Raw genomic sequence first — 13,356 nt, forward strand, 5'->3', positions numbered from 1 at the left:
ACCAGAACCTGCTCGGGGCCCACCACTGTGGGCAGGACCCCCATAAACCGAGGTGGGCGTTTTTTGAATTGTATCTGATACCCTTTTTCCACGGTCTGCAGGACCCAACGAGAAACATTTGACAGTAGCTTCCACGCTGTCAAAGATTCTACTAGAGGTACCAGCCTCTCGAGACTGGTTTCTGGATTTCGTTGTTGTTGAGTAGTCAATTCGTCGCCCTGTAACGGCGCACCGGCATGGAACGACCGAACAGACTGCTCTAACACCCTCCTCGGAGGGGGCGGGCATCCCGAGGCCACTACGTTTCCGGGTGGTCCTTGAGATATGTGCTCGCCGGAGACCGCTGCGCCCTGTAACACCTGAGGCGGCAGGGTTGGCAGAACGGTCCCCTGAGGGTACCGAAGAGAGACGGGCACCGTGAAAAGAGGTGTTAACCGCTCTGCTTCGGGGGGGACTACCCTCATTTGTCCTGAGCCCTCGGACGTCAGGACTTTTTCCCAGCAGCCTTCTTGGCGGTAATAACGGTCCGCAGATCCGTTCTACCCCTCGAGGGCTGCTGGGTTTGAGAGCGCCCTCCGTGTCCCCGAGATTTTTGTGGGGGAGCACGAGAGGACACACTCTGTTTTTGAGTGGCACGATGGCTAGCGCTCTTTTTAGAGGAGTGAGGCTGCTCCCGCTCAGCAGCCTCATAGAATGAACGGCGGGGGAGAAGTCTTTGGAGTGCAACTGCCTGTTTAGAGGCCTCTTGTGATTTAGCTATCGCACTGTTCACAACATCACCAAATAGACCATCAGTGGAAACCGGAGCATCTAAGAGAACATGTTTTTCTTTTTCTTTTATGTCGCTCAGATTGAGCCACAGATGCCTCTCAGTGGCCACCAGGGCTGCCATAGACCGCCCGATTGATTTAGCGGTCTCCTTGGTGGCCCTGAGAGACAGATCCGTGGCTCTGCGTAGTTCAGCCACTGTGTCTGGACCAATACCCCCGCCCTCCTCTAAATCCCCCAATAATTCAGCCTGATAGGCCTGCATGATAGACATCGTATGCAGACACGCTGCAGCTTGACCAGCGGCTGCATATGATTTATGAACCAGCGATGAAGTAAATTTTACTGGTTTAGAGGGAAGAGAGGGAGCCTTCAAGGAAGATGCCGTCGCTGGAGAGAGATAGCTCGCGAGCGTCTCTTCCACCTTCGGCATCTCCCCATAACCATGCTCTTTATAATTGTGAATGGAAGAGTAGTGAGAGGTTTGTGTTGTGTAAACTCTGTAAGACATAGGTTTCCCCCACGATCTCGACACCTCGGTGTGGAGATCGGGGAAAAACGGAAGGCTTTTTCTCTGAGGCTGTGCACGAGATGGCAGGAAGCGTTCGTCGAGTTTACTTTTCGAGCGAACGTCCTGCCTATCCTCTGGCCACTCAATAGATAATCTGTGAACTGCTCTCGTGACAACATCGAGCAATTCCTCAAAAGCATGAGACTGAGGTGGCGAATCCTCAGACTCAGCTTCAACACTAACAACGTCCAACTCCTCAGAGCTGGACAATTGCAGTATTGGTGCCTCCATCGGGGGGGAAGAAACCGCAGCGCGTGCTTCCACACCCTGATGAGAGGCACTGGATCTATCAGAAGGTTGCTGAGATAAGGCAGAGCCCGTCTCAACATCCACTGATAGATCCATTTGCGAACCCCAGGTCTGAGATCGACGCTGTGCCTCGGCAGCAGCGGGACCAGAGCCCTGGGGAACGTGATCGGGATTGAACCGTGCCAACCGGGATCGGAGCGTACGCAATGGAAGCGCACAGCAATGCACACAGTCACCACCCTCGAGTGCTGACTGGGCATGCTCCTCTCCCAAACAAACAACACAAAGAGTGTGTGTGTCACCTCCCGTTAAATAACGCGGGCAGGGATGGACACACACTCTAAACTGCTGCTTGCTCGCCATACTGAATATATATATATATAGACAGACAACACCAAATAACAAGGACAGATTCAACACAGAGCGCGACTGAAGACTCAGAAAGCTTTCGTTTTCTGTTTCGGGCCGGCTTTTATAGCTTCCTGGTACGTGACGTCACCCGCCTCTGACGTTCCGCCACACCATTGGACTGATTTTACATGTGCTTCAAGACGTCATCACGCAAAGCGTTCCCCATAGCGTCATTCTCGACGCAACGGGAGTTCCCTTGAAAGGGAACCTGCCTAGTGCCTACAACACTGACGGTGGACTTGCGGTCAGGAGTAGAGCGGCTGCGGACGAATGTTTTTTCTTTTTTCTTTTTTGAGCGCTGCTGACGTATTCTTTCACGCGCACCATAGACGCGCGTTCACACACAATATGACATCTCACTCTGCGCATATGTTTTACAACATAATTTAACATATACATAGTCCTAACACTTTTAAATAGCCCACTTAAAGTGTTTATTACAAATAAATTACTAAATGCTTAAAATGAATAAAAGTAAATGAACAATATTTTGCGTTATATATTTAAACTCGTGAACGCCCCCCATTAACACCTGAACACCCCCCTTTCAAAAATCTTGCTTCCAACGCCCCCGGCCCCGTTGTTCTCTGAACGCCCTCGTTGAGAACCACTAATTTAGAGTCTACATGGAATATGTGCACCCAAAGAGAACTAGTGAAGAAAAAAATAAAAAATAATAATATATATATATATATATATATATATATATATATATAATTTTATTTTTTATATATGTGTGTGTGTGTGTGTGTGTGTATGGTGACCAAATTGGTTTCAGTTTTGCCTTAGCATTCACACGCAGCCTCATTATTCAGGGCTCTTTAAATGGACTGGTCGTTCAGGAGTTTTGAAACCGCTGACAGTGTTGAAGATGTCTAGTCGTGCACATCTCTAGTTCAGAGCTGCTTTTGTCCGGCTCTGATGGGATAATTGCTGGAGTGCAGGATGTCACCCAGTCTCCCTCTGTCCTGCTCTCTTCTTTCTCACCTCGTTTTTTTATCCTCTGATCTTTCCCTCTTTTCTCATTTCAGCAATTTTCACTCTTGCCAAAGCCTTTTCCTCAGCTGAGACTCTGTTGAGTCTTTCAATCATCCTCTCTGATGACCGCTCACAAACTTGGAAATGTCAGGGAATCTGGGAATAAAATTTAAGATTTTCAAGCCTGGAAGAATCAGAAAAAACGTAAAAGTGATGGAAATTTCTGCACTGAATAGATCTTTTTTTCCTCCACTCACAAAATGCTGCATCAAATATTGCATTAGCTGGATATTGCCGATGTAGAGTAAAGCAGGCATGATGCTGCTGATGGTCAACAATTATTGATTGTTTCAGTTGATTATTTATATCAGTCCATTAATGAATCTATTAATTCAAAATGGATGGATTGTTTGTTCATTCATTCATTCAATGTTTCGGTACTCAAAGGCTAAAAATGTCCAGATGTAGTATCAGCACAGCACTGGTCAGATAAAGCAGACAGATCCATCAAACGATAGCAAATACTACATTCAAAATGTAGAAATCTACTCGACTTTACTGCAAAAAAATGCATTCTTTCAATTTAGCCAAGAGGTCACGCAGTGACGAATCAATCTTCTTCTGGTTACATGTCTTCACGTGCTGTGAATTCACAGGTCAGAGTTCACCAAACACGAGCTTGCGTTTGCGGACTGATGCATTCGCATTTGTTTGAATGGAACGGAAAGTGTATTGTGACGCCCCTAAACAATAGCTATGTTTCCATCCACCTATTTTTATGTGCATTTTGAAATATTGCATAAAAAGCAATGGATGGAAACGCCAAGATGCACATAAATTCTAAAAACCCTGATTGCACTTAATTGAGGCAGATAATTGTTTTATCCGATAAGAAGACATGCACATAATCTATGATGGAAACACATTTACCGAATATATCCCTCGATGTGCAACAACAAACTCAGGTGACTTTCCCTCAGCAGAGGCTGTGATTGGATAACTGGACTAACCAGCGGACCAATCGCATCGCAGCATCTCAAGTGTTGGTTTGGTGGCTCTGAAACGCCGGAGTCAAAGTCTGTGATCAGAATGATTTGGTTTAATTCCCTCCAGAAGCGTCTCACACGACTGTGTTCACAAACACCAGCATTCAACATGACAGCGTTTATTGTCACAGTTTCTTCCCCGATTGCAGCAACTTCCATTTTTTAGTACTGATATTTTGCTGATAGTTTCCCAGGAAGTGAACATATGGGATGGAAACACTGCAAGTGTTTTATGCTATATTCCAACTTTGAATGGAAACATTGGTGCAGGATTGTGACGAGATTGTGCATATACGATGGCTGATCAGCAGAATTACTGTACGAGCGAATCCCGTAGGATTAACTTGAGCAAGAGAGAGAGAGAGAGATATAACGGCATTCAGCCAGAACACTTTTGAAGATTTACATCATAATCGGCTCATAAGCATTACTGACCAAGAGCGGCCCTGAGATTTGCTTTTGAAATGTCAGAGGCATTTTAAGAGAGATCAGTTTAAAGAGCTAGAAGAAAATGTCTATCAGTATTCCCTGGCTCAGACTGCAGATGGCCTCGCTCTAATTGAAACGGCCTCTCCTCTGTCCTGGCCTGATGCAGACGGGTCACTTTCAGATCGCAGGCTTAGCGCTCCAGGCTCCATCGCTGAGATCTTGACGCCATGGCAGGACATTAAAGGTTCACTGGGAAAGCGCTGTACAAAAGCCAGACCTTCACATCGAGGCAGAATACTGAGTGAATTCAACATTCAGTCGTGCTTCAGTTCAATAATGAAACCTAAGACTGACCTCGCCATTCACAGGCTTTTCACTGACGCCTCTTCTGTCCGCCTGTGGCTGCTTGTTCAGGAAGATTTCACTCCCGGAAACGAGCAACTGTTTGGGAAAAGCTGTTTTGTCTTTGGAGATTAACAGAATGAGATTTGCCGCTTCGTTGTATATAAACAGGGCCTATCTGACAGCTGTAAAGAGCTCAGGAGAACGAGTCCAGAGACACAGAGGACGGGGAGAATAGAGGAGAGATAATGCTGTTGGATGCTGTAGATTAACAGCAGATTATCAACCCAGGAGGAGTTTTCTAACACATGGGTCATTTCATCTCAGAGATGTATAACAGGGCTACATTACATTTGTTAAAAAGAAGCACACTTGGTCACTGAACGTGCACTTTTTTTAAGCGCACTTAAGTTGCCTTTTATTTCATTAATGTTATTTTATTTGCAAGAGCAGTTTTTTTATAGGGTTAGGGTTTGGTTTATTCATTGGTTCACTGGATTGATTCAGCTGTATGAAGTGAATGGCAGCTCATCTAAAACACACTTTTCTCTGTGCAGGTGATTTTCGAGGCGGAGGTGACGAACGGCAGACGAGGTTTCATTGCCATCGATGACATCCAGGTGCTCAGTTACCCGTGCGGTGAGTCAGCAGAAACCGCACGTGTGTGTGTGTGTGTGTGTGAGGTCTAGAAGTCTAGACTGGTAAGGATGTTCAAACCCTGCACCCCTATAATTTAAAGCATCTGTAATTTCCTAAAAATCACACGCTTCAGGAAGTCAAACTATAGCTGTCTTATAACTGACTCTTCTTACTACACTGGGACAGTATTTTAAAGACCCCATGAAATCAATATCCATGGTCATCCATATGTAATACTCTAAGGCCGGCGACACACTGGCTGCGCGGCGTGAGCGCGGCGTTTTTTATGTCTTTGCACACCAGAAACGTGTCTGACGCGGCGCTGCTGCTGCTAGGTGACATAAGCCTCATTGGTGATATATTCGACATATGGAGAGAGAGTTGTGGAAGGCCTATACTTCATGTTAAACATAAATATATAGCAGCAAAGACAGGCAGTGTTGACGGCAAAATAGGCTACAGAATATTTAGTTCTGTATTGACAGGTGCAATATTTGAAAATCGATAAAAAATTTCAATTACATTTATATCTGCATTTATATCAAAACCTAGAGACTTCCAAACATCAAAATGTCATTTATTAATATGTATTCGTGTCAAAATGACATATAAACAATTTTTTCCTATTCTATTTTGCCTGGAAACGCTTCCAACACGCTTGCGTGTCGCGTGAAAAATAGGCGTCGGCGCCACGCAGCCAGTGTGTCGCCGGCCTAATACTAAAAGATGACTAGCTAATGCAAACTTTTAGCAGATGTACACAGGCAAAATGAACAACGTTTATTTTCTGAAAAATAAAATAAAAAATAACCTGGAATAACATTTCCCTGTTTTTACTGTATTTGTGATCAAATAAATGCAGCTTTGGTGAGCAGAAGAGACTACTTTCAAAAACAATAAAAAATCTTCCCAACCCTAAACTTTTGAAGGGTAGTGAGATGGGGCCAGGGATACAGACACGGATTTCATTTTGAGTCTCAATATGAAATAATGAGTGTTAATCACGTGACCATCACGTCGGCAGTGGGAAGTGTGTTTATGGGTGTTTATCAGCAGTAAAGAGCAGTGCGATCAATAAATGATCAGAGATGACGCATGAGCACAAACACAGAGATGGAGCAGTTCAGATCCTCTGAGCACTGAAGTTCGTCTGATATATAATTAGCCCTTATTGCACGCCAAGTGCTGCTCTTAACATGCAGCGTTTAGGGGTCAAGTGACACACATCAGCAGCCACACTTCAGCACTCCAAATGTCAGCAATGTACATATCATTTTAAGTGATTAATATTTTGCCATCATCTCTCCAGGTTAGCGCTAGTCTTACGTGTCTGTCAGGCGCATCCGCTGGGATCAGAGCTTAGCCATGATAATATAACAGGTATTCCCAATTAACGGCAAGTCCATGGGAGCACAGGGATTACTGCCACTCCAACATGGATTATATTCCCTCTGAACGCTGCTAATAAAGCTTCCCGCTGATCACGAGTGACATCTTATTAAAACGATGCAGGATGAGAGGGAGATGAAGGAGGTTTGTTGCACGGAGGATGTTTTGCGGTGCTAAAAGAGCATTTTCTTTAAGGCACTCTAGTGAATGTGATGCTTTCTGTTCCCAAAGCTGTATCAGCTCATTTGGCACAGCTACAGTCCAGCCCGACACCTAGCAAAGATCCGCTGCTCGTACCAGATCAACACACACGCTAGATTTCCTCTCACCCTACGTCAGTTTCAGTACAGAAATAATGAAATACTCTGCATTCGGTAGTTACTTATGTCTATATAAATTGGTATGTTGAAAATGTATAGAAATAAATCTGATCTTTCATACAGTATATTTGTCCCCTGAATTTAATTTATAATGCCAGGAATGATTGATTGCACCAAAAACAGTTTTTATGACCATTTTCCATCTTCTCTATGACCCATGGTAAATTTGGTCAACTTTTAGCATTCGGATATAGATACTGGGTGGGTGGGTGGATGGATGAATGGATGGCTGTATGGATGGGTGGATGGATGAATGGATGGATGGATGGATGGTGTGTGGATGGATGGATGGATGGATGGGTGGATGTATGAATGGATGTGTGTGTGGATGGATGGATGAATGAATGAATGAATGGATGGATGGATGGATGGATGGATGGATGGATGGATGGATGGATGGATGGATGAATGGATGGGTGTGTGGATGGATGGATGGCTGGATGGATGAATGGATGGATGGATGAATGGATGGCTGCTGAACTAAAGGACACAAAACTCACATTTTAAACAGTTTTTAAACAGGCTGCTATACCTTTAAGAGCATGTATGTAACAATGACTTCTGTTATGATTGGACGATTTCTAAGCATGTCAAATAAGTTACAGAGCTCATAATGAAATGTAAATGTCATTTATTTTCTGTAACTGTTCTGGAGGGACTGGAGAGGATATTTTGAGTTGTCACTCTTATTATAACACTGTACAAATTAAAAAAGAAAATTAAGTACAATCAACTTAAATGTTTAAGTAATTTCATTTTTAATTAGCATACATTAAACTGACTTAAAAATGAGCTATGAATAACTTGAATAACTAAAACAGTTGAAAATTGAGTTAAAGTTAATGTGAAAACATATGTTGTCATAACTTATTGATCATATAATTTAAAAATAGCAAGACAAATTCTGTTTTCCATCATATGAACCTTTGTAATATTATCGGCAGTCACATTTAACAGAAGAGAAAGCCTAATAAAACGCAAGCATGTAAGTGTGTGTTCATGAGACTTCATGCTGAAACTCATGTGAGATCTGCAGCTTGTCCTCTCGGTCTGCTTCTAACCACACACCTGTGTAATGGACACGAGACTAAAGAGAGCGCGGATGAAAGACTGTCAGAGAGGACCAATCCACAGGTGATTTCTCTTTCAGAGACACCTGATGCTGCTCTAGGCTTTTGGTTCATGGATCGCAACTCATTATTGGAGAATTATCTGAACTCAACTGGGAAAAAATGAGTGTGCATATATACTTCCAGAACCGTTACAGTCATTTCCTTCCTGTGGCAAACTGTACTGTTACAGAAGAATCATGTAAATACTCAGACTGTCCTATCCAGAGTGTCTTACAGTGCACATGATCTCAGGTAAAGAGTCTTGATTGAGGACACAATGGGGATAATTCAGCCGCCTCAAACTAGGGATAGTCCATATACCGGTAGACACGATTAACTGGTAGAAATTTGTCAACTGGTAGAGATTTTGGACTATCGTCTCTATTGCGGTTACACTGACGTGATGTTGCTGTCCTGTGCCGTCTCGAAGCCTTGCGGTTTAAAAATAAGTGATTTTAAACTGTTCAAGCGCAATAAGAAGCAAAAGAGGACTCAAATCAGTAAATGCGTGCGCTGTCTGAGAGCGTACACACCTGAAACACACACACATAAAGCCGCACAGTTGTTTATGTCGGTGCAGGAAGCGATTTCTGAGAAACGCTGTTGATATTTGAAATCACCAAAATGAACTCACCCCTACCAAAAAGGATCATACCCATATCTTGATTGCTCCGCCCCCAAATTCACAAACACGCTATGCAGAACAGGCCCCTCCCCCCTCATGAATGGACACGCCCCTTACTACTTGTAATGTGTTTTGGGCTCGGTCTGATCTACTTTCAGCAGTTATTCTCAAAGTCGTTTACTGCACCAAATGAATGTAAATAGCTGAGAAGAAAAACTTTTTTTTTTTTTTTTTACTTATGCAAGGCAAGTATTACTATTTTATGTGATTTTGAAATTGGTGATGAGATTTATGAAATTTCAATTAAATGTTTATATCATAAAAACTTTATTTAAAGTAAAAATAACTATATTGTGATATATCACTATCGAGAAATAAAATGATTCATATTGTGATATAAGATTGTGGTCACATCACCCAACCCCTACCTAAAACCTTCAACCACCTTACCGCATCACCCCAAAAATAGACCATTCATTTCACCTGTAACCATCAGTGTGTTAAACGCTGTGTGTACATCTGTATGTATTGCCTGTGTTGGGAGTGTTCAGCACTGGTTTAGTATTCTGGTATTTGAGAGCTGTAATGTCATGCGTTGCTGTCTTGTCCTTCGTTGCAGATAAATCCCCTCACTTCCTGCGTTTGGGGGACGTGGAGGTGAATGCCGGACAGAACGCCACGTTCCAGTGCATCGCCACGGTCCGGGACGCGGTCAACAACAAGCTCTGGCTGCAGGTGGGCACTGAGAACACACACTCGGCTGAACTGAAGCAGTCCTCAGTCTGACACATCAACACCAGCTTAAGCATACTTTTAAAAGAGAGTACTTATTACGAAAACAATGCACTTTAAAACAATATACTCAATCGCAAATTAAATGTATAGTTTGTAATGCATCTAAATGGAAATGCATTATAGTTTAAATTTGTATTAAATGAAATTAGCTGAACTTTTAGTGCTTTCTGACCCATGCTTTTAGTACATCTTTATATATAATTTCATAATTACTTCTATTGTCTTTGAAATTTGGCTAAAGTACTGACATGTATTTGTGGTAAGCTTAAATATACTTTAATGTCATTTCTATTGAAACCTGTATGTCATGTATTTAAATATATTTGTAATTGCACACGAAGTTGCTATTTTGTACATTTAAATTATATTAACTTCAAATTCAATATTGGATACAGTTCACATTATAATAAGGTACTTTTCATGTGCTTTAGTATGCTAGTCAACACATCAAAATAAGTGAACTTCTATAAAGCATGACAGAAATTATTAAAACGTAATTATTTAAAATGTGCTTTAAAGTAAAACTTTACATTATTACAAGAGTGCACTTTTTAAAAGATGTCAAGAAACACAGTCATGAAAGTGTCTCTCTATAAATGCACTTAAGTGGCCTTTTATTTAATTCATATATTACAGTTACACTTCATTTTGATGATTTACTTTAGACATTCTACTAACTATTAATTATAAAATAAAATAAAGTGTTAGCAGATATTAATCAGACAGTCTAATAATACTGATATTCCAATAAGAGTTAGTTGACACGTAGTTGCAAATTTACTTATAGTTAGTAGAATGTTGAAATAAAAGTGTTGAAATAAAGTGTTACCTATATTATTTGCAATTACAGTAAAAAATTAAAATAAATTTGAATCATATTTCCCCCTGCAGTTGTTTTTGGGTGTTTGCGACCCACCGTTGGAGGACCATTGAACTAAAACTGCAGTCGAGCTTTAGATCAGAGATGGCATTCACCCTAATTGGCGGGGAATGTCAAGTTCAGGATGTGCGGGAGCAAACAATTCGGCTGTTTTTAAGTTCGATGTCACTATACTCAAAGAATTGCATCATTTGTGGAAACTATATCGCATATTCATGGTCAACGGGTATATATAAGCACACTTACTAATCAAGCAGCGAGAGAGAGACTCGGGGTTCATTACAGCAGAGCCTGTCACAGAGAGAGAGTCTCCTCAAATCTTCCCACTTTATTCATCCCGAAGGAAAATCCTGCTCTCCTAATGATGTGTGTGTCAGCAGGGTTTTCATGTGTGTGTGTTGAGGTGAAGCCCTGTGATTGTGATTAACTAATGAGAGGGCTTCACATGCAGAGAAGATTGAAAGAGGAAGTGCCTGACAGTGCGTCGGAAAAGTGACCTTTTCTGCTCTGATACACGAGGAGGTGAAGAAATGAAGGAAAGCAAGCAAGTGCTGGTGTCTTCTGACTAATAGGAGATGTCAGTGTTAAAGGGGCTAATGAATGATCCTCTGTCGCACACGCACACACACTTCACTCACTCAGATCGCCTGTGACACTGACTGCCGTCGCTTCTCCAGTCGAGCAGATTACAGGAGAACAAGCCTGAACGCTAGTCCTGCTGGTGCTCTTGTGAGTCCCAAGTCCCAAACCAAGGAGTAGCACCCTAGTAAGGTGGCATAGTTAGACATGCTACATATGCTTACTCCAGTGATAACAGTAAATTATGCATAATTACAAGCAGCTAACCCTAAACCGAACCCTATCCCTGTAACCTTAACCCTGTAGTAAGTACATGGAGTTCATTAATAGTACTCTGTACTTATTTGTGTAATTACACTGTAATCTCCTTAAAATAAAGTGCAACAACTACTTGTTCACTTTCCAGGGAAAAGGAATAGAAGAGCATTTACTGTAAACCATAACTGGGATTGCAATACTGCAGTGTCATATATTACTGTGGTTAATCTGTGGTTTATAATGGTTACAGATCCTCAGTAAACATCACAGACTTCATTTAACCAGACTCACTCTAAAGCATATTTTAGTAAGCATAATCCAAAATCTTAAACAATCAAAAAGCATCCTGTGAAAACCGCTGCATTAAAACGGAGATGGTACTTTAAAACCTTTTAGCAGCTTAATTTTTGTGGTATCAACTTCAAATTTGGAACTCAACGTGGTTAGGCGTATGGCTTTGATTATTGGTCCATATTATTTAGTAAAATATATATTTTTGATAAAATAAAAAAACTTTAGTTGAGTACATTTGCTTTACAGTAGACTTAAAAAATTGTATAAATTACTTCTGCAATAAACAAGCATAAATCCGTATACCAAAGACATTGATGAACTGAAGTTAAAGCACATTGTGAATATTGACACACTTTGGGTGAATTATGACATCTGAAGCCTTTATGATGTTGAGGAAATGACTGAATTATTACTTGCTCTGTTGACATGTATAGCGGCGTAACGGAGAGGACATTCCAGTGGCGGAGAAGAAGAACATCAACCACAGGAAGTTTGCGGCGTCCTTCCGACTGAGAGAGGTGACCAGTCAGGACCAAGATCTGTACCGCTGCGTCACCCAATCAGAGAGAGGCTCCGGCGTCTCCAACTTCGCTGGGCTCATAGTCAGAGGTAACGGCTTGCTTTGGGTTTATGCTGTCTTTGTCATTTTCTCTAGATTAAAACTAGGGCTGTGAAACTGACGATTAATCGCGAATAATCTCATCCAAAATAAAAGTTTGTGTACTGATAAAATATGAATATGTGTATATGAATATAAAAAATAAAATATGTGTGTGTACTGTGTATAATTATTTTATATAAATACACACGCATGTATATATTTATGAAAAATGTGTTATTTATATATAAAATATTTATTTTTATATATAATATAAACTATGTATAAATACTGTACAGTATGTATATATATATATATATGTATATATGTACACAGTATATACATGCAGATATTTCTTAAATATATACATGCATGTGTGTGTATTTATATATACAAAACAATTATACACAGTACACACACATATATTATGTAAACAAACTTTTATTTTGGATGAGATTATTCGCGATTAATCGTTTCACAGCCCTAAACAGATAGTTCAGACTCTATATTCTAATTTGATGAGTCTGTATTTATTTTACAAAAGGGTACAGAGTTGATTATTATCACATATAATAAGAGATGCACCGATATGAAAATTTTGGCCGATACCAATAACCGATAATTCTTTGTATTTGAAAGCCGATAACCGATATTTTGGCCGATAAATCTAAATCCATTTTTTTGTTTTTTTGATAGAGAGAGAGCCTGATTACAAAACCATTAAAAGCCATGTCCCAAGCACACGATTATATTGATGTTCTCATTATAATTTTATGTAGCCGATATGACAGACTTGCATGTTGCACTTTACTGTATTTTCCTTTTTTGAAGTGATTCCAGTCATATTTCAAGCAGTTCAAAACAGTGCGCATCTGAAGAGTCTCAGCTGGAGGAAATAATCCATTATTTATCAGCTTTTATATATCGGCCAAATGTTCTTATCGGGCTGATTACGATAACATTTCAAATGAACATATATCGTCCGATACGGATATGGCGGCCGATATATCGTG

The 13,356-nt window shown here is 41.0% G+C and overlaps 1 protein-coding gene across 38 annotated transcripts in view; it reads left to right on the forward strand.

Moving 5' to 3' along the window:
- Positions 1–13,356, forward strand: part of ptprk (protein tyrosine phosphatase receptor type K) — a 188,609-nt gene that overhangs the window by 80,710 nt on the left and 94,543 nt on the right. For all 38 annotated transcript variants that reach the window (XM_084091694.1, XM_084091696.1, XM_084091695.1 and 35 more), the window contains 3 exons: positions 5,352–5,433; positions 9,559–9,674; positions 12,180–12,354. In XM_084091694.1, coding sequence (XP_083947820.1) covers positions 5,352–5,433; positions 9,559–9,674; positions 12,180–12,354 — 373 coding nt within the window. The remainder of the gene's footprint in view (positions 1–5,351; positions 5,434–9,558; positions 9,675–12,179; positions 12,355–13,356) is intronic.

This window comes from Abramis brama, assembly GCF_963993115.1.
Source record: "Abramis brama genome assembly, chromosome: 18".
In the NCBI taxonomy this organism is placed as follows: Eukaryota; Metazoa; Chordata; class Actinopteri; order Cypriniformes; family Leuciscidae; genus Abramis; species Abramis brama.